Genomic DNA, 26,932 nt, shown 5'->3' with positions numbered 1-26,932 from the left:
TCAAGAATAAGTATCCTCTTCCGAGAATTGATGATCTTTTTGATCAACTTTATAGTGCCACTTGTTTTTCTAAGATAGACCTCAGATTTGGCTATCATCAATTAAGAGTAAGAGAAGTGACATCCCTAAGACAACATTCAGGACCCGTTATGGTCATTATGAGTTCCTAGTCATGTCTTTTGGTTTGACTAATGGTCCTGCAATGTTCATAGACCTTATGCACATAGTCTTTAAGCCATATCTGGATATGTTTGTTATCGTGTTCATTGATGACATTCTAAGTTATTCGAGGAATGAGAAAGATCATGCTAGTCATCTCAGAGTAGTTCTTCAAACTGTCAAGGATAGAGAGTTGTATGCTAAATTCTCTTAGTGTAAATTTTTGTTTGAGTCTATGGCATTCTTAGGCCACATTGTTTCAGGTGATGGGATTCAAGTTGAAACTCAAAAGATAGAGGCAGTGCAGAACTGGACTAGACCTACATCTCCAACTTATATTAGGAGTTTCTTGGGATTGGCTGGCTATTATAGGAGGTTATTCAAGAGGTTTTCATCTATTTCATCCCCATTGACTAAGTTGACTTAGAAGACAATAAAGTTTTAATGGTCGGAAGCTTGTGAGAAGAGCTTTGATGAATTGAAAGTTGGGTTGACTACTGCCCCAATGTTCACCTTACCGGAGGATACACAAGGTTTTGTTGTGCATTGTGATGATCCAAAGTTGGACTGGGTTGTGTATTAATGCAGAATGACAAGGTTATAGCTTATGCATCCAGACAACTTAAGATTCATGAGAGGAATTACCCAACCCATGATCTAGAGTTGGCTGATGTAGTATTTGCTTTGAAAATGTGACGTCACTATTTTTATGGTGTTCATGTGGATGTGTTCACTGATCACAAGAGTTTTCAGTATGTATTCAGTCAGAAAGATCTTAATCTCAGACATAGAAGGTTGTTGGAGTTACTCAAGGAATATGACATTAGTATTCTCTATCACCCAAGTAAGGCTAATGTTGTTGCTGATACTTTAAGCAGATTGTCTATGGGTAGTACGACCCATTTTGAGGAAGACAAGAGAGAGTTAGTAAAAGATGTGCATAGACTTGCACGATTGGGAGTCCGGTTAATGGATTCTAATGAAGGAGGAGTATTGGTGATGAATGGGGTTGAATCATCACTAGTGTCCGAAATGAAAGAGAAACAAGACCAAGAACCTATTTTGCTTGAATTGAAGGCAAATGTTCATAAGAAGAAAGTGATGGCTTTTGAACAAGAGGGGGATGGTGTATTGAGCTATCAAGGTAGATTTTATGTGCTAAGGGTGGATGAACTTCAAGAGAGGATCATGGATGAAGCTCATAGCTCCAAATATTCTATCCATCCGGGTTTCACAAAGATGTATCTTGACTTGAGAGAAGTCTATTGGTGGAGTAGTATGAATATGAGTATTATAGAGTTCATTGCTAAGTGCCCGAATTGCCAACAAGTCAAGGTAGAGCACCAGAGGCCTGGCGGTATGGCTCAGAACATATAACTTCTGGAATGGAAGTGGGAGGTGATCAATATGGATTACTGGTTTACCGTGGTCTCGCAGGCAACATGACTTGACTTGGGTGATTGTAGACCGAATGACTAAATCATACCATTTCTTATCGGTAAAGACTACGACTTTAGAGGATATGTTAAGGGCGTGTGTGATCAATTTCAAGGGTAATTGGGATGATCACTTACCTCTCATCGAATTTGCTTACAATTAGTTATCACTCTAGCATCCAGATGGCTCCTTATGAGGCCCTTTATGGGAGAAGATGTAAATCTCCTATTGGATGGTTTGATGTTGGTGAAGCTGGGTTGATATGACTAGACTTAGTTCATCAAGCTATGGAGAAAGTGAAGATCATTCAAGAAAGGTTGAAAAAAGCGCAAAGTCATCAAAAATCATATATTGATGTTAAGAGAATAAACTTAGAGTTTGAGGTAGACGATTGGATTTATTAGAAGGTTTCACCCATGACGGGTGTTATGAGATTTGGTAAGAAGGGAAACTCAATCCCCGGTATATTGGTCCTTACAGGATATCCAAGAGGATTGGCAATGTAGTCTATGAGTTGGAACTACCGCACCAGTTAGCAGCGGCCCATCTGATATTTCACATTTCAATGTTAAAGAAGTGTATGAGCGATCCTTCACTTATTATACCGACTGAAAATATTGGTATTAAGGACAACCTATCTTATGAGGAGATTCATGTTCAGATTTTGGATCGTCAGGTTCGCAAGTTGAGAACCAAGGAGGTAGCATCAGTCAAGGTCTTATGGAGAAATCAGTTTGTTGAGAAAGCTACTTGGGAGGCTGACGAAGATATGAAGAAGAGATACCCACATCTTTTTACTCTCGGAGAAGCTTCAAATCAAGGTACTAATTCTTTTCTTAGTACTCTTTAAGTTGATGTGTTGTGTTATATATTGCATATTGGGTGTTTGAGTTGGGTGTAAATGTTTGCACCCTTATTTCTACTTAGAGTAATCTCATTCGGAGATGAATGTTTCCAAGGGGGAGATATTGTAACATCACGCCTTAGAAAGAGCTAAAAATAGAAAGAACTAATTTGGAAAGAGCCAAATCTGAAATTTTACAAGTTTTGCTTAAGTTGTGAGTTTTGGTCAACTTCAAATGACCTTAACTTTCAGTACATAATGATATAGGTGGACCATAAGATATCAAATGAAAGGTCTTGGAATCCTCTTTCCAACACCACCGAGTTTGCTAAATTTCGAGCTCGTATGAGAGAGATATGCTCGTTTGAAGTTAGCCTGTCCAGTTAAGGAAAGTTACCCAAAAATATAAGGGGTATTTTGGTCTTTTCCTTACCCAATCAGATTAAAACGATTTTTAGTAATATTTTGGGGTCAAATCTGATTTGGGTCAGTTTTCATAAATCCAAATACGCGTAGAGTTTAGAGAGGAGTTCAAGAAGAAGAGAAAAGGAGAAAAGATCAAGGCGTTCGTCAAGATTCTTGAGTTTTGTTGCGGGATTTCGCCCAAGGTTCGATCCCTAAGTGGTATGTAAGCTTTCATAGTGTTAGGTTCGTTCACCCACACACCAATTTACATATTCGAATCCATCCATAAAGATTGATAAAGTTGAGTTCTTGATGAGTTTCTTGAAGTTTGTGATCTATTCTTTAAGTATGAGGTTTCGTTGAGTTCTTGCGATGAGAATCTTGAGTTTGAGTATTGTTCTTGAGTAATTTAGAGTGTATTTCATTGTAATTATGTTGGTTCTGAGAATCTAGAAGATTTTGAGGGAAATTGTTCGATTCTAAAAGAGTTAAACATGAAAATAAAGCAAGAAAATTCTTCAAAAACCTGGGAAAGGGGTGGGTCGCCGCACCACTCAGTGCTCCCCAAGAAAGTGTCTGTAGGTAGGGCTCTGGGTTTCACGCCACTCGGTGCTCCCTAACCCATATGCTTTATTTTAGGGGCTAGCTCCCCACGCCACTCAAGGGTCGCCATGTCCCTTACCCTTCCGTCCTTCTTTCCATTTGAGTTCCCTCGAATCATACCTATGTTATCTACTTGATATGCATACTCTAAAATACATCTAAACATAGAGAGATCATTCATAACATGAATCATAACCCTTGAATTCATAATTCAAATTCAAGGTAGAGATAAGAGTCAAGTCTTGAGAGTTCTTCGAGTCATTTTAAGAAGTCTTTTTACAATCTTTTAAAACTTGTTTTAAGAATTGAGCATTTGAGTTTGAGGAAGAATAGGGCTGAGTTTATTTTGTTTAAAATGATATATGGGAACTAAGTATTCCAAAGAGTAAATGTTTTTACATATAAGATGAAAGGAGACACCGATTTCCAAAAGAGTTCATGAGGAGTTTTGAGTACTATCTATTTTTAGAGAAATCTTTTGAGTAATAATCTCAAAGTTGAGGATGAGGAAATTCTTTTTTTTAAAAAAACATATGAGCTAAGTTATATTTTGGGAGTAGTATTGAGCACCCATATGGGGGAGACTTATACAACTCACAGCCCCCATAAACCATGTAGCCAACGTGGTAGAAAGGGTCATACTTTTTAGATGATTCCTTATTGCCTTTTAATCATAGCTTAATGGATCCACTTAGTTGAGGAGTTCTATACCCCAGCAAGGTATAAGACAGTTCTGGCAGCGTGTCGAGACGTTGTATCATCACATAGCTCATAGTGATGGTTGTCGTTAGAGAATCTCCCAAATAGAGTTTATTTTGTTATTTTACATACAAACTAAGTTCTATTGTATTTTTCCAATACATTGAGTTGCTACCTACTGTTTTAAAAGCTTTTCTTTATATTGCATTTATTGTTATCGCTTTATATTGAAATGATTGAGGTTGAGACGAGGTAAGTTGTTTCTTCAGTTCCGGTTCAAACTTATGTCATGTTTTAGATTTCCCCTTGCATGCTCGTACATTCGATGTACTAACGCCATTTGTCCTGCATCTTTCATGATGCAGAGGTAACCAAGATCATCAACTAGCGCTTCGTTGATCTAGTCGAGTTCCAGAGTTGTATGGTGAGCCTCCTTGCTTCCAGAGGATTTCTTTTTTATGTATTATCATTCCAATTTTATTAGTATGATCAGGGGTCTTGTCCTGACATCCCTCATAGTATTAGAGGCTTCATAGATAGATAGACAATAGTAGTTCACGAGTCTTATTCATTTCCATTATTTATGTTGAAACTTGAGTTGCCTCTTTGGCCAGTTGAACGCTTATTTCTAAACATTCTGAGTTTTAGTATTTTGATACCTTTGAGTTAAAGCGTTCTTTAAAGTTCTTTTATTGTTGAGTAAGTCTTTCGCTGAGTATTGAGTCAGGCCAAGGGTTCGCTTGAGGCCAGTAATTGCTCTCGAGTGTCAGTCGCATCCAGGGTGTAGGCTCGGTGCGTGACAGTTGCACTTAGGGCAATTTACTATCAATGAAGTAAATTGACAATCATGAGATCCCGAATTTAAATTCCAAAGAAGGAAAAAAAAATACTCCACCTATCAAGATAGGGATCGAAGGCAAGTTAACCCTAACACCATAATTATAAGAAAAATAATTATGATTCATGTAGATATTAATATTTTTTCAAATATTTAGTCCATGATGCTCTTAAAAAATGTGTTCTATTAAATTTAAAAATTAATTAAATTGAAATATTATTGATATCAAAAAATATATATCAATTACTTTTTACAATATTAGTTACAAATATTTGATTATTTATTAATATATGTTTAGCAGGAAATAATATGTATCTGAAATACCTAATTTGATATCATTCATAAAGGTACAAACTTATCAATTATAAAATTTTAACTTTTATGATTAAATTTTATTTTTAAATTAATTTAACTGTGTTATTACACTGTGTAAGTATTATATTGCATAATGACTAAGCTATGTAATATCGACCCTAATAACTACATTTAAAAATAGATAATTGCATTTATTAAGAGAACCCATTTAAGAATCTAGTCCAATTACTTATGAGATTTCTTGTGCAACCAAACAATACACTTATAATTATATTGTAATTATATTATGACAAATAAACATGTGTAAGTAATATAATGCATGACTGAGCTATGTAATAAATGCCTTAATAACTACATTTAAAAATAGATATTGGGAAAACCCTTTTAAAAATCTAGTCAAATTACTTGGAAAGACTTTGGTGGATACTGACAAGTGCAATTAATAAGAAAATCTAGTCAAAATTTTGCATATTAGTTAAAAAAAAAAATTTATGGCAATTAGACTTGTCTCGTTCCCTATTTATAGACCCCAAATCTATCTTCTTCTCCTATAAATTTATTTGTGATTGATTTAAGATTTCACAAAAAAAGAGAAAAAGATGTATGGAACAGATGGTTGCCTTGTCGAGTGTTCTTCAGTCCCTTGTGCAACTCCAGAAAATGACACTAAGGACACTTCCACCACTATTAATCTAGATCAGTGAGTATTCTTTTACAATTTTAATTCATTTTTCGTTAGAATATTTCATATAAGTTATACACTTATGATCTTGGTCAATCCTCCTGATTCAATTTTTTATATATGAAATCATCAATTTCGATTTATTCAATGTTGAGTGCTTTATTATGGTTCTAGAGATTAGATCTATTTTCATAAAAAAATTGAAATGTTACAAATTTCTCAATTCTTTGTTGGAATACTAATTTGGGATTTGATTTTGTCGTGTGTGTATAGTGGTGATCCAACAATGTATGAGTCATATTGGAGAAAAATGGAGAACAAGTGTGACATAACATTCAATGGTGATGATTCATTGAGTTATTTTGCTAATGGTAAGAGCTTGTGTTGGTTCTTGGAGTCAAAACTAGAAGAACAAATTAAGAGGCTGCACAATGTAGTTGGAAATGCAATTGTGGATGATCATTATACTATTGTTGGCACTGGATCAAGCCAGCTTATGCAGGCTGCACTTTATGCTCTTTCTCCTATTGATCAACTTGAGCCAATCAATGTAGTTTCAGCTACACCTTTTTATTCGGTACGTGTTTATACGATATATATTTTTTTTAATTTAAATTGAGATGTATGGCCTAGCCTATGGTTGATAAAATTAGTGGTCTAAAATTAAAAGTTATTAAAAGGCGTTATATATATTAAGGTTTTAAAACTCAACAAGGTTATTCCTTTTGACTTTAGATACTATTTTAATATGTCTAATGTTGATTAATCTCTATTTGACCTATTAAAAGTCAACAAAACATTGTTGGTTACTTACATGTTTAATAATGTTTCACTTATGTTAACATACCATGTTTCTCGCTGAGACAATGTTGGTTACTTACATTGTATCGTAAGAAACATATATATATGTATAAGAACATGGTTCATGCAAAGATTTGCAATACATGTTAAAAACATTAGTTCTTGTTCTTTATTAATTAGTGACATGGTTCATGGTACATGTTAGATCCATTAATTATAACATGAGACATAATTTTTTTTTTTGATAATTGCAGTATTCACCAGGTCACACCTTTAAATACAATACAATATATAATTCTTGGAACACATCATGCGACTTAGTTAGTCTACTTAAAAGTGATATTTCTTGATTAATTACTAAGTAATTGTCTTTTTGCAGGCATATCCAGAAGTGACTGATTTTGTGAGGTCAGGACTACACAAATGGGCAGGAGATGCAAGAACTTATGAGAAAAATGGAGTATATATTGAGTTCATTACATCTCCAAATAATCCTGATGGGGTTATTAGAGAGCCTGTAGTTAATGGAGATCAAGGAAAATTAATCTATGATTTAGCTTATTATTGGCCACAGTACACTGCTATTACCTCACCTGCCAACCATAATGTTATGCTCTTCACTATTTCCAAATGCACTGGCCATGCTGGTTCCAGAATTGGGTAAGTTTTTCAAACATTAATTACAAGTCTATAGATTACTTAGAGACAATATTATCATTGTTCCTACGCTCCCCTTTCGATATAAACTTTTAGAAGTATACAAATTTTAATTTATCACTTATTATAATTTGATTTACATGCAGTTGGGCACTTGTTAAGGACAAAGAGGTGGCAAGAAAGATGATAAAGTTCATGGAGATTAGTACAATTGGTGTATCAAAAGAAGCTCAACTTAGAGCTGCTAAGATTCTTGAAGTGATCTCTGAAAGATGTTTGGACCCCAATATGGAAAATTTCTTTGAATATAGTCAGTCTCTTATGACTGACAGGTGGCAGAGGCTAAGACAAGTTGTTATGGCTAATGGCCTTTTTGCCCTCCAGAAATACCCTCTTCAATATTGCCTCTTCACAAAAGACTTTTGTGAATCACACCCTGGTAATTACAAAAGATTACAATGTAACATTTTATTTTTAGTCTGTTTAAAAATTAACGTAACTTCACAAAAAAAAATACAATGTTATGTCACGTTTGAGATTATAAGCTATGATATTGTCAATATATATTTGAAAAAAGTTTTCTTTTCTTTTGAAATTCATATTGTTTTTTTTTTAAACAGCATTTGCATGGCTAATTTGCAAAGGAGGTGAAGAGGAGGATTGTGAAAAGCTTCTTAAAGAACACAAGATTCATACAAGGAGTGGAAGAAGATTTGGAAGTGATTCAAGAAGTGTTAGGATAAGTATGTTGAGTAGAGATGAAGACTTCAACATTTTTCTACAGAGGCTTATGGCTATTCAAGGACCTACAAATGGAAATTAAGACATATTTATGCATGAAATATTACTTAGTTAAATTTATATAATATCAGTTTTTTTTAGCAAAATATTCTAGCAATAAGTGGGTAATAGTTAGACTTTATATTGTGATTTTCTTTTTGCAGCAATGAATCTTTGATTTTGGATAGAATATTTTCTTGAATTGATAGAACTTGGTTGAATAATGACAAAAAGAGTTTCCAAAATAGAAAAGGGCCGATAATGGTATTTTTTTGGTCTCATGTTCTTTTGATCTTTATGATAATAGATTGAGAAATATCTAATTTTCAATTAAAAGTGTGTTGAAGTATGATATATTTGGATTATATTATTTTTAGAATTGTGTTATTGTCAAATATGAAGTAACAATACAAACTCAACATGATATATTGATAATTAAGTAATATAACAAATTAAAAATTAAATGTATGTAATCAGATATCATAAGAAAGGATCAAAAGTAAAATCAATTTATTACTAATAATATAGGAGAAAAAGAAAAACTAAAACTATGGGTATGAACAAAATTTTCAAACACTCACTTTAGTGGAGGCATTAAATGTGCAACAAAATATTGATCATTGAATCACATGGTGTATATATATAAAAGAAAACCTAGTAAATTTCTCCACATCATAATAATGCAGATGGAGATACATTGTATTTTGCTGGTGCAGAGAAGAATGATGATAGTGTTCTTGTGCCTGATTTGGGGTTGCTAACTAGAGTATATGACAGGTGGGTTCATGACACTTATGTTGTTTGGATTCTTCTAAAATGTCAATGGGTGTGTAGGAATCTCCAAAAAGTAGTTTATTTTTGGAGAATTCAGCACCGATGTGACATTGAAAGTGAAGAGTTTGTGCAACTTAGGATGCAACCTGAAATGCTTGTCATTTATCATCTTTTTGGCATGTTGTTGTTCTAGTTTTTTGTGCGCAAAATTTGATGGAATTTAGGTTTCAGGGCTCGTGAGTTGTTTTATTATTTGAAAGGAGGGCAGGTTGACCATGGGGAATGTTGGTGTAATATAAACCACAAATACAAAATATTACAGTTGGAAATAAAATGACAAAAAATGAATAAATAAATCTTTAGGCTGAGAGGCGGATATCTCGCTCTCTTTAAGGAGATTCAAGCCCACTGCGACATAATCTACACCGATCCAGCAGTATCACTCTTGACTTGTCCCATCCAGAATACAACAACCCAACAACGTGTATAACTCAAGCAACTTCGGATTAGTTGAAGAGTCCAAAGCTCCACAAAAGTGCACCTTCCTTCAGCATATAAATATTCTCTTTTGTATATAGTGAATATAGTTGAAGACTTAGAATATTACTCTTTGTCTCAACTCACTCTTTCACTACTACACAATAAACTATTATTTCACACTTCTCATCTTTTTTGGCTAACACTCTATCTCATATTTTCTTGGGACACTTCACAAAGGAAGAAACACCACTATTTATAGGTGAAGAAGTCTTCCATATAATCAATGGGTAGATGAGGGGTAGCAATGTGGGTAGATACATGTGATAGATGTTACATAAGTTACAAGACACTAATGGTCATATGAGTTACAAAAAAACAAGAACTAATGGTCATATAAGTTACAAGAACCAATAGTCATCTTCTACCGCAATTTATACCCACTAACATATGCACTTAATATTTTAACAATAAAATGCATATACACAACATTTCCCACTCATTTTAATATTAAAATAAGAGAGTTCACCAATTTAGTTGAACGTAGACTATTATGCATAATGAAGGTGTGCTCTGTATTGAACCTTCACTTAGTAAAACAATAACCTTTACTCCACAGTCAATAGTAGTTTCGGACTTGAACTATGCCTACTTAGCGGAAATAAAGTATCATTTATTATACACAATAATCAAGGTGTTGAAATAAACTTTCTTAGCCAGCACATTACAACTTTGTTCTATCCCGGTTTTCATAAGTGTTTTTGAGAACAAGCTCATTCTCATAGAAAGCGGCCTACTTTCACACTCACATAGCTGAAATTTGTCAAGGATGCTCCTATAATTTGACATCCCACTCATACGAGATACATACTTTCATTAAGAGTTCAAGACTCATCCTCCAGAAATCATTATAGGATAAATGCACTCACATCATATGGAATGAATATAGTTAGGAATAGTGTATTTCACAACAAGTCATCATATGATTCGTTCTTTCCATTGAACCTCGTTATAAGATCTCTAGTCCCCAGGTTGAGTTTCCTCAAATATGACTCGGAATTTTTTAGTTTCAATTTCACCGCCCCCCCCCCCCTCCCTCGATGTGCTTCAGACTCTTTATCTTGCCAAGACCTTAGTTTATCAAATCTGCAAGATTATCACAAATTTGAACACAATTAATATTAATGGTATACCAACGATCAATATGATCTCACAATATTGTGTTTTCTCCTCATGAGTCTAAATTTACCGTTTTAATAACGATCTTGTACTCTACCATTATATTGGTGCCATTAGAAAAATTAATTTCTCAAAATAAAGTGTTTGATATAATAAAATCAATTCACTTTTTCACTTGTTGAAGCTTCATTTGTTAATACTTCAACCTCCCTAATAGAATTAGCAAAAAATAAGTTGCTTTGTCATTCCAAGCATCAAGTTTTCTCATTTGCATCAACAAAACTTTTAAGTATAGCATAATACTTTTTCTCATTAAACAAACCACCAAATTTTGTTCCAAGTAAATTTACCTGATTTGCTTGTATATGCTATACTTTATACACAATATCTATATATATATATTACCTTAAAAGCATGAACTCCTAACTTGAATGTTAAATTACTATAATATCCCTAACTAATTAGGTTGTGACTTTTTCGATGAGTTGTGACTTTTCTGATAAGTTGTGACTTTTTTGAAGGGTTGTGCTTTTTCGATGAGTTGTGACTTTTTCAAAGAATTATGACTTTTTCAATAAGTTGTGACTTTTTCAAAGGGTTGTGACTTCTCAAAAGTTCATGACTTTTCCGATAAGATACAAAAAATACTTGTTCATACCACCCTTTGTTGACTATAATAAAGGGGCTTCCTTTTTTTTTTCAACCACAATTTTTTTTACTCTTCTACTCTTCTTCTTCTTGCATTTCAAAATATTTAGTGTGATTTATTGTCATTGAGTGAGTTCGAATAAAGCTGTAAGTGATGGCTTTTCTCTTACTATATGCTGATTACTGTCGAGTTGTGAGTGGAAAGAAAGATTTATTTTTGGTGAAAACAGAAAAAGTACATTTTTTGTCGGTGTATTACTTGTGCCATTAGTTGTATGACAACCTGGATCTGCCTTTTCTGCAATAATTTTATCATATCAAAATTAAATCAGTTGCTAATAGTGGTTCATTGGTAACTTGCTAAGTGCATGGTTGTGGTGTTAACTCCCCTTTGATGATATGCTTCAATGTTCTACCAACAATAGAATAATTAAGCAAAAAGAGGAGAAATTTTATCTCGAGGATTACAGAAAGCGGATATGTCCTTTCCCTTCACTCAACATTTCTCTGGTGTCTCTACGTTGCTTTTGGTACCTTCACCTTTTCTCTTCTTTTTTAACAGTTTGTGAAGGAACACACCATCATTATTATTGTCAAAATGCGGTTGTCTTTACCTCCCCTTTTGATAGTGATCTTTGATGTTTGAGTGAACTGCCTTGTTTTTTTTTCCTCAGAGTTGTTGACCGATGAACTTCTCGATTGGGACTACCGAGAGGCCATCAATTTGCATAATATATAAATTAGTATGTAATGTACAAATATATGAAGTTAACATGATGTAGTCTAAATTCATTTTTTTTAACAATTTCTCTTGTGATGTAAATATATGCTTCTGAACATCTTTTTCCAAAATTATTAAACTTCTCAAGAGTTAGAGAATTGTCACAATTTGTTCTTTTGATGCTCAAGACAAAATAATGACTTTATTTATCAATGTTACTTATGTGATTTAGAATGTTAGGAAGNATATATATATATATTTATGGGTAGGTATTTGTATTTAAATTAAAGTATTATATATGTCACAAATGTATTATCAAGTTAACAAGATCTTATAACTTCAAAATATATTTTTTTAAATTGTTCCGAGTTCTTTTTTTTTTTAAAAAAAACTCACAACAAATGTGAAAATATGTGAATATATATGAATCATTTAAATATTATTTACAAAATAAATTTTATTTACAATAATATGGGATAAACATTTTCATTTTGCCCCTACACTAAATTAAAATCTATTAACTATATAAAAATATAGCAACATTAATTAAAAGTCCTAGTTATTTATGTTAGTATAAAATTTATTAGAAATACAACTATTGCACATTAATTTTTTAGTTATAACATTATAATTTCTCTTAGTTAATACTAATTATTGCAAATGTTATTCACACTCTTTAACATTCTTCAGTTATAAGATTATGAATTCTCATAGTTATTACATTAATTATTTCTTTCATCTTTTCTTATCTTAACTTTTGACCAGTAATTTTTCATATTATTATACCGCCCATATATATGTGATAACACAATGTTGTTATTTTTCCTTCGACGAATCATGCTTTATTGAATAAATTGAAAATTGTTTACAAGTATATGACCTACATCTTTGTTGGGTGTAAGATAAACATGTGATTATCTATATGATTTCACAGATAGAATATATTCTTTAATTTCAATTTTTAGTTTTTCCGGTAAAAAAAAGGAAACATTTCTCAGTTAATTATGGACAGCCAGATAACTAGCTTTGATTTATTTACACAGTCAATTGAGAAGTCAAATATGAGAGCCAACAACAAGAACGTCATTTATTATGTTATAACTTATAAAATATAAATTAAAATACAAAAATTAGTTCTAAAAGATAAAATGTAGTTGTTCTCTTTACATGCTCATATGACATATGAATAGTTTAACATGAAATACACGTGCAAACAAATCGGGTAAGATGACAAGAAAAATACACAACAAATATCGTCTATATGGTAATATTATTGAGATACGACCAATTACATGATTGAACCTCAACAAATTGAAATAACTATATGCATTTAACTAATAAAAATTTTCATTTACCATCTTCATAGGTTTGCGTGAATAAGATATATATATATATAATGATCCACATTGAACATTCACAAAAAAATCTGCAATATTATTTTGTACAAATCCTATTATTCAAATCATAGATTAAATAAGCAATACTATTTACTGTAACATATATTTTCTGAATAGGTAATCACGTGCAACGCGCGTGTCGTAAAACTAGTTATATAAAGTGCAACTAATCACATATCTCATATTTTTTATTATGCTATCAAACTCCTTCTTTCTTTGTCACACCATTTTCACAATTGAATCAAATGGAGTTGCAAGACTCACACAACCAATAAGATTGTATTTCACATTTTTTCAACATTATGTGACTTGACAAGAAAAATTCTATCACATGTTTTATGGTTTCTTTTCATTCCAAGAATGAAACTTATCTCACCCAAAACATTTCATGATAAATGACTACTCACCATGTTTTTCATAATTTATTTATAACTCTTATGTTAGAGCCAAAAATCATCTCATTATAGCCAAACAACATGTGATTTATTTCATAATAAATATATGCACTTGTAATACCCTTTTTAGAGCATTTCTCAAAGATGTAAAAATCATTGTTTTCGCAATGATTTTTTTCCTCATTTCATGAGCCCCCACTATTTTAAGAATTTAAATATCATTTTTTCATGAAAAGCAGTATGGCCTTATTCATGAAAATACTAGGTAAATTTTTTTTTCTTTACCTTGTCTCCACTTGAATTGAGAAAGTAGAAAAATACTTTACCATATACCTCTTCTCTTCCATCTCTTGAAGAGAGCGACGTTGAGCGGAATTATGTTGAGATCCCTATCCAAACTGTAAAAAAAACACGAATCTCCTTAAAATTGTTGGTGTAATATACCACAAATACAAAGTATTACAACTGAAAATAAAATGACTAAAATGAATAAACAAATATTTAGGCTGAGGCGCGGCTATCTTGCTCTCTTTAAGGAGATTCAAGCCCACTGTGGCATAATGTACACCGATCCAACAGTATCACTCTTGACTTGTTCCCTCCAGGATACAACAACCCAACAACTGTACAACTCAAGCAACTCCGGATTAGTTGAAGATTCCAAAACTCCACAAAAGAACACCTTCCTTCAACATGTAAATATTCTCTTTTGTATATAGTGAATATAGTTGAACAGTTAGAATATTATTCTTTGTCTCAACTCACTCTTTTACTATTACACACTAAAATATTATTTCACAATTCTCATCTTTTTTTGACTAACACTCTATCTCATATTTCTTGGGATACTTCACAAAGGAAAAAATACCATTATTTATAGGTGAAGAAGTCTTCCATATAATCAATGGGTAGAATGAGGGGTAGCAATGTGGGTAGATAGATGTGATAGATGTTACATAAGACACAAGACACTAATGGTCATATGAGTTACAAGAAACTATTGACCATGAGAGTAACAAGAACTAATGATCATATAAGTTACAAGAACCAATAGTCATCTTCTACCACAATTTATACCCATTAACATATGTCAATGGTTAATTTAGCCTTTACTACTGTCTTTTTAAGCAGGGCATTATCCATAATGGGATGAAGATCACCCTATTCATTTTGTTGGACATTCAGCTGGAGCACATGTTGTTCGAGTTTTGCAACAAATGCTAGCTGATAAGGTAGTCTGCTTATAATCAATTAATGGATTTTGAGAATTTGGAAGGAGTTTTGTTGTTAATTTTAAGCTTATTGTGATTGTAGACATTTAAGGGTTATGAGAACACTTGCAAAAACTGGGTCTTAAGCATCACAACATTGTCTGGAGCATTCAATGGGGCTACAAGAACCTACTTTGATGGAATGAAGTAGGTTTCTTATATGTTATTATTTTGTAGTCCACTTGTCTGCCTTAGACCAATCTTATTTTCTCTAGTTCAAATATAGTTGATATCTCATTGGCTGTTCAATATATCAATTGTGCTAACAATAACAACAAACCTAGTGTAATTCCATAAATAGAATTGGGGAGGGTAGAATATACCTTACGCTTACTATGGCTAAGGTAGGACTGTTTTCGATAAATCCTCGACTCAAAGGAAGACCGAAGATGTAAAAGGAAGCAGTAGCAACAATCAGAAATAACAATAAGATAGTACAATAATCAAGGCTAAAGAAACAACAAGTAACTAATACTACAAGAATGGGAAAGCAATATACCTCTTTCCCTCTTTAAGCCCACTGCAACTATCTTCTCGCACCTCCTTACGAGGAGCTTGTTGGAATGTATGCGCCCACCGATTTCGATGGGACTAGGTTCTCAGCACAGCTACAATGACAAACAGTAAAATAAATGCTAAAAGTAAAGATTGCACAAACAACTTTACGTGGAAACCTCCTTGCTCAAGGGAGTAAAACCACGACTTGTTCTCAATAGGACTTTTCAAACTACTTTCACTAATCTTCTCCAAGCAAAAGTAAAAGTCAGTTTACACAATGAGATTAGCCTGCTAATCTCCACACTAAGCAATACCTCCTATCACTTAGTTGAGCCAGAGCAGATACAACACTGCCCACTATACTAATCATAACCGATTAATATAGACTTTAGCGTAAGAAACTAAATTACCCTTAACCTATTTCTTACAATGATTCACACAAGTTTGAAACGTTTCTTTCACAAGTGAAAAGACTTCTACAATATAAGAACTTATTACAAGCAGACAAGTACAGCTGGTACAGAAAGTAAATAGAAGCACTTCTATCAGGTCCCTTGCTGTTTTGAAGCTTGAAAATATCTTTCTTTGAATGAATGATGAATAATGTTGTTTGTTGTTTAATATATACCATGAAGAATTATTATCCAATGTACAAACAACCTCGTCGCTTCTGATTGGTGAAGTACTCTACAACTTTACCAACTTTCTGACGCGGACAGGTTTTACAGTTGTTCAGCACTTTGACACTGGACGAGTATTCATACTCTGCAGAGGACCAGGTCCCTGCACTTGTGAGGATATCATCAAAACATTTAGGAACTTAAGCCCTTATCAATTTCCCCTTTTTTGATAATGACAAACAACCTGCATTAACTCCTTTCGTGAGTGAACAAAACATTAATTCAATTCAATAACCGGTGTTCCCCCTTAATCAACTCCCCATTAATCCCCGAACGAATTGCAACAAAACAGTTCCCCCTTAATCCCCAAACAAATTACAACAAAACTTCCCTCTTTTGATATCATTGAAAAAGAGAAGCAGTAAACATATGCAGGTTAAAAAGCACGGCAATCAAGAATTCAGGGCCACACAGAACATGTGTATGTAAGCATAAAGAGAATATTAAGCCACATATAAATAGGGCAAAATCATAAATAACATTAGATCACAAATACTGACCACTGTAGTTAGTCAAAACAACATAAAGTCACAAGAGTTTTAATCAGGATTGAAGAACAAAGAAGGAAACTAGGGAAATAAGACACTTTTAGGACGGAGGAGAAAGGGGATTGAGGGTGCGCATAAACAGAGACAGACGCTCATTTGCATCCTCATGAGACTTGATAAGCTGCTTGTTTAGGGATTTAATTTCCTCATTGAGAGAGGCATTTGTCTTCAGCAGCATTGTTTTTTCATCCCTCAACTCTTTGAGCACCTTCTCATGACCCTCACTAGTACCAGGTCCTCTGGAAACAACCTTCTGCAATTCAGACTTAAGCCTAGTGGTTTCAACCTCCTTATCACTCAGAATCTTGGTGAGATCAGTCACCTCCCTCTTAAGAGTAGCCTGTTGCTCTAGAACATCCGCCACCTGAGATCTGCCTCTAGCCTATCCCTCAATGCACTCACATTCTAGTAGAGAAGACATAGTGAACATCTGCTTGGTGGTACCAGGTACCCCTTTTCCCAATGGAACTTCAAAATGATTAAAAACAAGGTTTAGCAGATACCCATAAGGAATGTCGTGCTTGGCATTCTTCCATGTCATAATCCTGTGCATATGTTCCAACATAATTGCAAGGAGGTTGATCTCTTCAAGCTCATCAAGGTTTTCCATGAGGAAGAGATCGGCAGCGGATGTCACTGTTCTCTTCTCAGTCCTTGGTACCATTACTTTGTTAATGAACTCAAACATCAACTGATACTCCCCATTGAGAAACGTTTTAGGGATCCCTGCAAGCTTGACATCTCCTCGTTTGGTAGCACGTTTTGAGAAATCACCAGTTGGTTTACAACCCTCAATAGTTCGAGTTCCTATCACAGGCATTCTGAGAATGATTCCCAAAGTTTCTTCATCAAGACAAATCTCCACATTCCTGATAATATTTTTGATTCCACCATTATCTAGTAATTCCATTATGTAGAAGAATTCATGCACTTCAGGTTCGTGCAAGTATGGAACTGGTGTTTCAAAAAGATGATTCCAACCTTGAATGGTGACATCGTCAACCAGATTGGCCATACCAAATTTTGTTAGAATGTCGGGGTCAAAGACTCTTCCATTCAAGACCTTTTGTTGCTCCATTTTCTCTACCCGTTCCTCTCTAGTCAATTCCCTTTCTTCGATTTGATTTTTAACCCTGAGACCAGGTCTTTTTACGAGTTGTTCTTCTAACTGCTTTCTCTCTTTTTCTCCTTTAGCAAGTGATTTCGGCAGTTTAACCTTCACCCTCTTTGCAGGTGATTCCTTTCCCCCTTTTTGATTTTCATGTGATTTAAACCTTTCTACCTCAGCTTCTCGTCTCCTTTTTGCCACATACTTAGCAGTATCCTTGGATTCAGTTTCACTGTTCTTAATAGGCAAGGGAATGAAGGCAGGTTGTTCAGGTTCCAGCCCTTCTCTCTCTTCTTCCTAGTTCTCTCAGTCTGGGCTTTGTTTGCCGCAATCGCACTCCCCATAACCTTTTGTGTTTCACTTCTTGTAACATACTTTCTTTTGTCCCCTTTTGGATGAGACGGTACCAACTTTCCCTTCCCCTTTCTCTGTCGCTCCTTTTCTTGTTCAGCAGATTTATCAATAATGACAATCTTAGGCGTGCCTTTAACTGTTTCCAACTCAGCAACATTTTCTAGAGATTTGTTTCCTCCTCACCTTCCTCTTGAGTTCAATTTTAGTGGGATCTCTTCTTCTTCTTCCTTATCGCTCCCAACATCGAAGGATTTTGGTGTTTGGTCAAACATAGGTTCACTTCTATGAGGGACCTGATCCCGTGACTCCAGTTCATGCTCTAGAAAAGTAGGTTGAACATCACCTCTCAATGAGACTAGGCTTTGAATGGCCACCAGTCCCACCCCAGTGGTTAGGGTACATGATTCAGGACCTTTCCCTTTTGGCAAGTCCCCTTCAAACAATCTCTTAGACATGGCAGACGACACTGCCATGGAACCAACGTCAATTTCTTCTAAAGAGAGTCCAATATTAGGTTTTGCCATAGAATGTGCTTCTGAATTTTTGGAGTTGTCACCAGATAAGACAAGTATGGGGGAACAGACCACAATATTCTCAGAGTGAAGAACAGGGGAGGCTAAGATGTCAGCCGGCGGGGTGATAGATTCATCCATTTAACATACTGGGGTGGATGAAGACTCTTCTATGAGAGGAACAGATAAGTTGAATAAACTAGGGTTTTCAACCTCTTGGGAGATAAGTGTCTTTGAAGAAGACTCAGAGTTAGGCATTTTGAAGAAAAAAGGGAAGCAAAATTTGGAGAGAAAGTATGAGATTTTAGAAGAGGTTTTAGATTGATGACCCTTGTCTTTAAATTTTGAGAGAAATTTGGAGAGGTTTACTATTTAAAGTTAAAAAGGTATCGGGTCCCAACAGTGGTGACCTTTGGTTTTAAAAGCGATAGGACGTTTGAAGCTGACGCGGTGAATGGGCGAGTGACACTTGGCAATGATGTTGACATTCATGCAGTGTAGTATAAGTGATACTAACCTCATGAGGACCAGGTCCTTCTTTCATTTTGTAGCTCTGCCTGTGTGATTTAACTTTCCCTTCAGCTAGACACACCATGAGTGTATACCTGCATTAAGGTACCAGGAGTGAATTCTTTTATGACACACATTAAAACAAGTATAGATACCTTCCCTCCTTAACATAATCAAAATGGAAGAGTTTTGTGCAAACTTGTCAAGGGATCATGTGATCTTATGAATCCCCAGCCTCATCCGGTTTTTGATGGCACTGGTGTTATCACAAATAAGAGGAATGGTGTCTGAGGGTACACCAAAGTCTTCCAACTGCTGCTTGATCCACAATAATTGTGCACAACATGATGCATCAGCCACATACTCTGCCTCTGCAGTAGACAAAGCCACATAATTCTGCTTCTTTGTTCCCCATGAAATCAAAGTTGATCCCAGGAAGTGTGCCATGCGTGATGTGCTTTTTTGATCAACCAGAAAACCTGCATAATCAACATCAGCATAACCTATAAGATCAAAAAAGTCACCAGTAGGGTAAAAGAGGACCAGGTCCTGAGTTCCCTTCAAGTATCTCTGGATACGTTTGGTGGTGCTTGAAATCTTGCACACATCCCTACACTGAACACTATGTCTGGACTGCTTGCAGTGAGTTATAGAAGTGACCCAATAATTCCCCTATACATGATCTGATTGACCTCCATGCCATTTTCATCTCTATCAAGTTTCACACTTGTGCTCATAGAAGTATCCAACACCTTTGCCTCAAGAAGATTAAATTTCTTGAGCAGCTTTTTGATATACTTCTCTTGGAATATTGAAGTGCCTTGAGAGGCTTTTTTTATCTGCAAGCCTAGGAAGAAATTGAGCACACCCATCATGCTCATGTCAAACTCACTACTCATCAAAACAGCAAACTATTTGCACAGTGAGTCTGAAGTAGCTCCAAATAGATATCATCTACATATACCTGCACAATCAACAATTCCTTACCTCTAGATTTCAAGAACAAAGTATTATCAATTTTACCTCTCTTGAACCCATTGGCTACCAGGAATTTTGATAGGCGTTCATACCAAGCTCTGGGAGCTTGCTTTAACCCATACAAAGTTTTGTCCAGTTTTAGCACATAATTGGGCAGGTCTGCATCTTCAAAGCCTGGGGGTTGTTTGACATATACTTTCTCCTTTAGATTCCCATTTAATAAGGCACTTTTGACATCCATTTGAAACAACTGGAACTCCATGTGGGCGGCAAAAACTATTAATATTCTGATGACTTCCATTCTAGCTATAGGAGCAAAGGTCTCATCATAATCAATCCCTTCTTCTTGGTTGAAACCTTGCACCACAAGCCTTGATTTATTTCTAGTAATGGTGCCATGCTCATCAAATTTGTTTCTAAAGACCCATCTAGTCCCAATAATGGTTCTGTCAATAGGTCTAGGGACCAGGTGTCACACCTTGCTTCTCTCAAGCTGATGGAGTTCCTCATGCATTGAAGTTACCCAATCTACATCTTGCAAGGCTTCTTTGATGTTCTTTGGTTCAATGGATAATATGAATGTTGAATGAGCAACTAGATTTCTTTATTTAGATCTAGTTTGGATTACTGAGTCAAGTGGAGAGATGAGATTGTCTAGTGGATGTGAAGATTGATGCTTCTATCCAGACTTTCTGGTAATCTCTTTTTCTCTGTCAGCATCAGAATCACCTTCACCTTATTCAAGATGTTGAGACACTGTTTCCTATGATGAACCTGAGGGACCAGGTCCTATTGAGTGTTCTGCATCCTTCTCTTTTGTACCCTGATCATCATGTTGCTTGTTCATCAGCTCCTCAAACTCGTAGTCGTCATTATTCTCTTTTCTTGTACCCAATTCATCAAACTTGACGTGCATGCTTTCTTCAATACAAAGAGTTCATTTGTTAAACACCTTGTACGCCTTGTTTGTAGACGAGTACCCAACAAATACACCTTCATCACTTCTGGCATCAAACTTGTCTAGATCATCCTTTCCATTATTCAACACAAACCATTTGCACCCAAATGGTCTAAGATGTTCATTTTTCGTTATTTAATAGCTCATAAGGTGTTTTCTTAATGATAGATCTGATAAGACACATGTTTGTCACATAACATGCTGTATTAACTACTTCTGCCCAAAAATTCATTGCAAGTCCTGAATCGATCAGCATAGTTCTAGCAATCTCCACCAGAGTTCTATTATTTCTTTTAACCACTCAATTTTGCTGAGGAGTTCTTGGTGCTGAGAAGTTCTGATTGATTCCATTTTCTGCACAAAACCCTTCAAGTAGAGAGTTTTCAAACTCCGTACCATGATCAGATCTGATACTGGCTATCTTGCCATTTATCTTCAATTGGATAGCTTTGGCAAATGTGATCAGTTGTCCAGTTGTCTCACCTTTCGTTCGCAGAAACATGTTCCAACTGAACCTGGAAAAATCATCAACAATGACAAGAATATATTTCTTACCTCTCTGCTTTGGATTCTGATAGGTCCACATAAGTCCATGTGGAGCAGCTCCAGAGGTCTCTTTGTACTGACTCCCTTCTTGGCTTTGAATGATGAGTTAGTCTGTTTCCCTTTAGCACATGCATCACAGACTTTGTCATTCAAAAACTTTAGTGTTGGCAATCCGCAGACCAGGTCCCCTGTAACAAGTTTGTTCAGCAACGAAATACTCGCATGACCCAGTCTCCGATGCCACATATCTGTATCATCAGATTGAGCGCTTAAACAGGACAAATCATCTCCCTCAATGGAATCCAGATCTGCAACATACATATTTTTAACTCTAGTAGCAGACATCACAACCCTTTTGGTAATGCAATTTGTAACCAAACATTTATCAGCCATGAACTTGACTTCATTTCCCTTATCACAGATTTGTGAAATGCTCAAAAGATTGTATTTTAAACCCTCCACAAAGTATACATTGTTTATTGAATTATCAGCAGATCTCCTTATCCTGCCAATACCAAGGATAGAACCCTTCTTTCCACCACCAAACGACACCACCAACTTGGTGTGCTTTCAAAGAGAGGAAGTTTAAAATGTCTCCAGTCATGTGCCTTGAGCATCCACTGTCCATGTACCATCACTGACTCCTTCCTCTCTTCTGCATAAGAATCACTTGTTAGATTAGGAACCCACTTCAAACGGAGTTCCCAATAACTATCAAAAGGCTTGATAAGAAACCTTCATGTCCAGGAGGGCAGAGTGTTCTTACTAAAATGATAACGGGGACCAGGTCCCTTGTGTTCCCTTTTATCATCGTTTTTAGATGTGACAAATTTCACATGTTTTTCTTTTGTTCTTCTTAGATTCTCACATTTTTCTTTTAAATGACCATTACGCCCACAGTGAGGGCACAACAGATTGCCAGATACAGACACATATTTGCTATGAGGATTATAAGGAGGTTCTATTGGTCTGCATACCAACATTTTCTTTCCATTAAACTCTGATTAGGCATGTTAGAGAGTATCTTAGAGGAATCAGTCCACTTTAGAGAATGGCATAGCTCCTCCTTGATCCTACTCAGATCCTTTCTCAGTTGGGAATTAGTTTCAAGAGAAGTAACTAGCTTAGACTTCAATATTTTAAGCTTTTCTTCCAATTCTTCTTCAAAGATGCTAAGCTTTCTCTTTGCATTCTCTGAAGTACCAGGATCCTTCTTAGGAGTTATATTGCTAGTTTCTAGATTACCTATCCTTATAATCATTTCAGAAACTTGAGACATGAGAGCTGAATTCTCATCCTCATACAAACTCAATTTTTCATTTAACATTAAGTTTTCAGTAGTTCGTTCATCAACAGAATCAATAAGCAGGGCAACAAGCTTCCTCAATTTTTCAATAAGAAAATTATCTAGATCATCCTTAAGATAAAAAAGGGTTACCTCATCTGGATCTTCCTCATCATCAGCTTTAGCCATCAAGGAGAAAATGAAGTTGAAAACACTTTCGTCATCTTCAATGGCCATCATTGATACATCCTCATGGATTTCTGCACTTTCTTCTGACTCACTTGAATCATTTCCCCATACAGCAAAGGCTTTTCTCACCAACTGATCAGCATAAGCCTTCCTCAAAACATTGTCTGGGACCAGGTCCCTCTTGCGAAGTATGGTGTCTTGAGTTTCCTGCCTTTGACTGGGGAATTCCCTCATAAAGTGACCAGGCTTGCCACATTTATGGCACAGATCATTTGTAGTAGCAGTTCTACTCATAGAGGGTTTATTTTGGAAACCTCCATCCTTCTTTATGATCTTTTGAAATCTTCTAGTGACATACGCCATCTCATCCTCCTTCTCAGTCACCTCACTTTGAGTTGTTTTCAAAGCAATGGACTTCTCTTTCTTTCCTTCCTTCACAGTCGTCCCTTGTTTCTTGTTCATCTCGTAGGTTTGAAGATTCCCAATCAGTTCATCCATGGAAAAAGTCGTTAGATCTTTGGCTTCTGTTATGGCATCCACCTTGATTTCCCAAGATTTAGGAAGCACTTTGAGGATCTTGCAAATTTGCTTGCTAATAGGAATAGGCTCACCCAGGCATCTTAGCTCGTTGGTGATAGAGGTGAATCTTCAGTTCATCTCAAAGATGGTTTCCCCTTCCTTCATATTGAAATTTTTGTACTGAGTGGTGAGCATATCAACCTTGGACTCTTTCACTCGCTGGGTTCCTTCATGGGCTGTTTGAAGACAATCCTAAATCTCATTGGTTGTCTCACAAACAGATATTTTATTGTATTCGTCTACTCCAATTCCACAGACCAGAATCTTCTTTGCCTTGTAGCTTTTTTCAATCTTTTTCCTATCTGCCTCATTGTAGTCTTTTCTGGTTTTGACAACAGTAGTGGTAAGCTCCCCATCCTTCACCTCTTTTGTATGAATATATGGTTCATCAAGGATAATGTCCAATAACTCAGAGTCCTCAGCGTTGATGTAGTCGTGCATTCAATTCTTCCATCATCCATAGTATTGGCCATTGAAACGAGGTGGCCTGGTAGAAGATTGTCATTCCTCCATACTGGGTGGAGCAGCCATTCCTTCAAGATCTTTTCTTTTCTTGGTGTTAACCAAACTGAAAAGTCAAGCTCTAATACCACTTGTTGGAATGTATGCGTCCATCGATTTCGATGGGACTAGGTTCTCAACACAGTTACAATGACAAACAGTAAAATAAATGCTGAAAGTAAAAATTGCACAAACAACTTTACGTGGAAACCTCCTTGCTCAAAGGAGTAAAACCACGACCTGTTCTCAACAGGGCTTTTCAAACTGCTTCCACTAATCTTCTCCAAGCAAAAGTAAAAGTCAGTTTACACAATGAGATTAGCCTGCTAATCTCCACACTAAGCAATACCTCCTATCACTTAGTTGATCCAGAGCAGATACAACACTGCCCACTATACTAATCCTAACCAATTAATATAGACTTTAGAGTAAGAAACTAAGTTACCCTTAACCTATTTCTTACAATGATTCACACAAGTTTGAAACGTTTATTTCACAAGTGAAACGAATCCTACAATATAAGAACTTATTACAAGCAGACAAGTACAGCTGGTACAGAAAGCAAATAGAAGCACTTATATCTGGTCCCTTGCTGTTTTTTAAGCTTGAAAATATCTTTCTTTGAATGAATGATGAATAATGTTGTTTGTTGTTTGATACATACCTTGAAGAATTATTATCCAACGTACAAACAACCTCATCGCTTCTGATTGGTGAAGTACTCTGCAACTTCACCAACTTTCTGACGCGGACAGGCTTTACAATTGTTCAGAACATTAACACTGGACAAGTATCAAAACATCTAGGAACTTAAGCCCTTATCAGAGTTTCACACGGCTACTATTCATATGTTTGAACCATCTAATTCCCACTGATCTGATCTTATCCTTCATGGGGGCCACTCCCATCTTGGCTCGAATATTTTCATTCTTAATCTTATCTTTCCTGGTATGCCACACATTTATCTCAACATCAGCATCTCTCCAACTCTCAAGCCATCACATTGTAGAATATACCTTCAAGTCCTTACGACATACCCAGTTACTTGAAACTCCCTCTCTTGAGGATAACCTGTGTATCAAACCTCACATCCAACCCATCTCATGGGTTACGTCACTTGTGCTATTGGTGTCATTTTCTGGTTTTAGTAGGGACCTCAAAGACTTATATAACATGATCAGACACCACTTTAGGTGTTGTTCAGTGGATTCAACCAGTATTTATCATATCAACTTTGCCGCATTGAAGTAATAATTTATGATTGGTTCGACATACCCTGGCTGAAGAACTATTATAACTTTATGTTTGACCACTTCAACATATCTTGGAGAAAAATTGGAATATGGGGTCTTATTGACTGCCTCTTAGGAAATACTGGTCCATTTGCTTCAAGGGATTGGATACTTCCAGATCTAACCCTCCAGGGGTCGATCAAGCTGAACAGCCACTTGCATATGTTTCCTAACACGTACTACTTCAGCTATGCTACCAAGCGTACCAAAAAAGTCATGGGTATAACTGTCACTTCTGGCATACTAGGAATACATCCTCTGTTGTTTATAAAAATCCTACAAATGAGTCTATGGCGCCATCCTCCAGATGTCCCTCCCCCATAGAAGGGCTATAGCTCTTCTTTTTTGCTGCCAAATAACAATTTTTATACGAATATACGTAATTTCATCAACTCACTACTTTTCGGTTCCATCTAATTCTTGCAAGGATGAGAATTGGTGGGACAATGATGGTGCACTCAACACTTATCTATGACATATACTTGTTTCCCCATTGAGCATCCAAGTCGACTGGTTGTTAAAGATTTTGATTGCCAACCAGTCTTAAGTTTCTGCTATTATATTTGACTTACACTTCTTGCAATTGGATTTTTGCACCTTCTTGTCGCTGCTTTTACTCTAATATGTTTCTCACTTAACCCCATTACAAATGATACGATTTGGAAACTATGACTTTTATGTTAATTTAATCAAGAGTTCTTAGGTATACACCAATTATCTTTGAGATATGGAAAACATTTGACTTGCTTTGTAAATTTGCTACTATTAAATGTACTACCTATTTGTTTGACATATCGAATACTTGAGATTTCTATTGGGTGTAGTTGTTATTTGAATAAAACGACAGGTATTTCAGAGAAGCTTTAAAACTAACATTTCCTCTTTTTCTTCTCTGGAATCAGGTACTATAAGATTGTCTAATGTGATCACATTCTTTTCATTGTGAATCGTGAAAGAGCTGGAGTTCAATTTAATTTGATCTACGACAGCATATTTGAGCGTTGCAGGAAGCATGCCTTCAGAAAGAATCTGACAATGCCAAACCATATAATTTAATAGTTAGCAAAGATGTTGCTCTTACTATTGCACTACAAACTCTTAAGAGAGAAGAGGTTCAAGAAAAAGAAATATGTGATATCCAAATACTCTTTTGGCTTCTTGCCTCTTTTTTCTTCAGACAAAAACTATTTTCCCTTTGAAATGTAAATATGAATAGGCTTGCAGAGGAAAAATTATTTAGTGTCTAGGCTTGCAGAGGAAAAATGTGAATTAAGGAGACATGGTACACTGGTCTCTTGTATTATTGAAAACA

The 26,932-nt window shown here is 35.4% G+C and overlaps 2 protein-coding genes and 1 pseudogene across 2 annotated transcripts in view; 2 read left to right on the top strand and 1 right to left on the bottom strand.

Moving 5' to 3' along the window:
• The first annotated feature begins 5,856 nt into the window (after positions 1–5,856).
• On the top strand, positions 5,857–8,299 carry LOC125867317 (L-tryptophan--pyruvate aminotransferase 1-like). The gene is made up of 5 exons (XM_049547771.1): positions 5,857–6,000; positions 6,256–6,559; positions 7,163–7,443; positions 7,587–7,879; positions 8,061–8,299. Exons 1-5 carry the CDS (start codon positions 5,900–5,902, stop codon positions 8,261–8,263), a joined length of 1,182 nt encoding a protein of 393 aa, XP_049403728.1. The 5' UTR covers positions 5,857–5,899; the 3' UTR covers positions 8,264–8,299.
• Positions 8,300–14,956: 6,657 nt separating this feature from the next.
• Positions 14,957–26,037, top strand: LOC125868790 (uncharacterized; annotated as a pseudogene).
• A 435-nt stretch (positions 26,038–26,472) lies between these two features.
• The window catches only part of LOC125868789 (receptor kinase-like protein Xa21), a 3,660-nt gene continuing 3,200 nt past the window's right edge, over positions 26,473–26,932 (bottom strand). The window contains exon 5 of the mRNA XM_049549351.1: positions 26,473–26,636. Coding sequence (XP_049405308.1) covers positions 26,473–26,636 — 164 coding nt within the window. The remainder of the gene's footprint in view (positions 26,637–26,932) is intronic.

The sequence above is a fragment of the Solanum stenotomum genome, chromosome 6 (genome assembly GCF_019186545.1).
Source record: "Solanum stenotomum isolate F172 chromosome 6, ASM1918654v1, whole genome shotgun sequence".
Lineage (NCBI taxonomy): Eukaryota > Viridiplantae > Streptophyta > Magnoliopsida > Solanales > Solanaceae > Solanum > Solanum stenotomum.
This window is presented reverse-complemented; position numbering and strand designations above follow the sequence as displayed.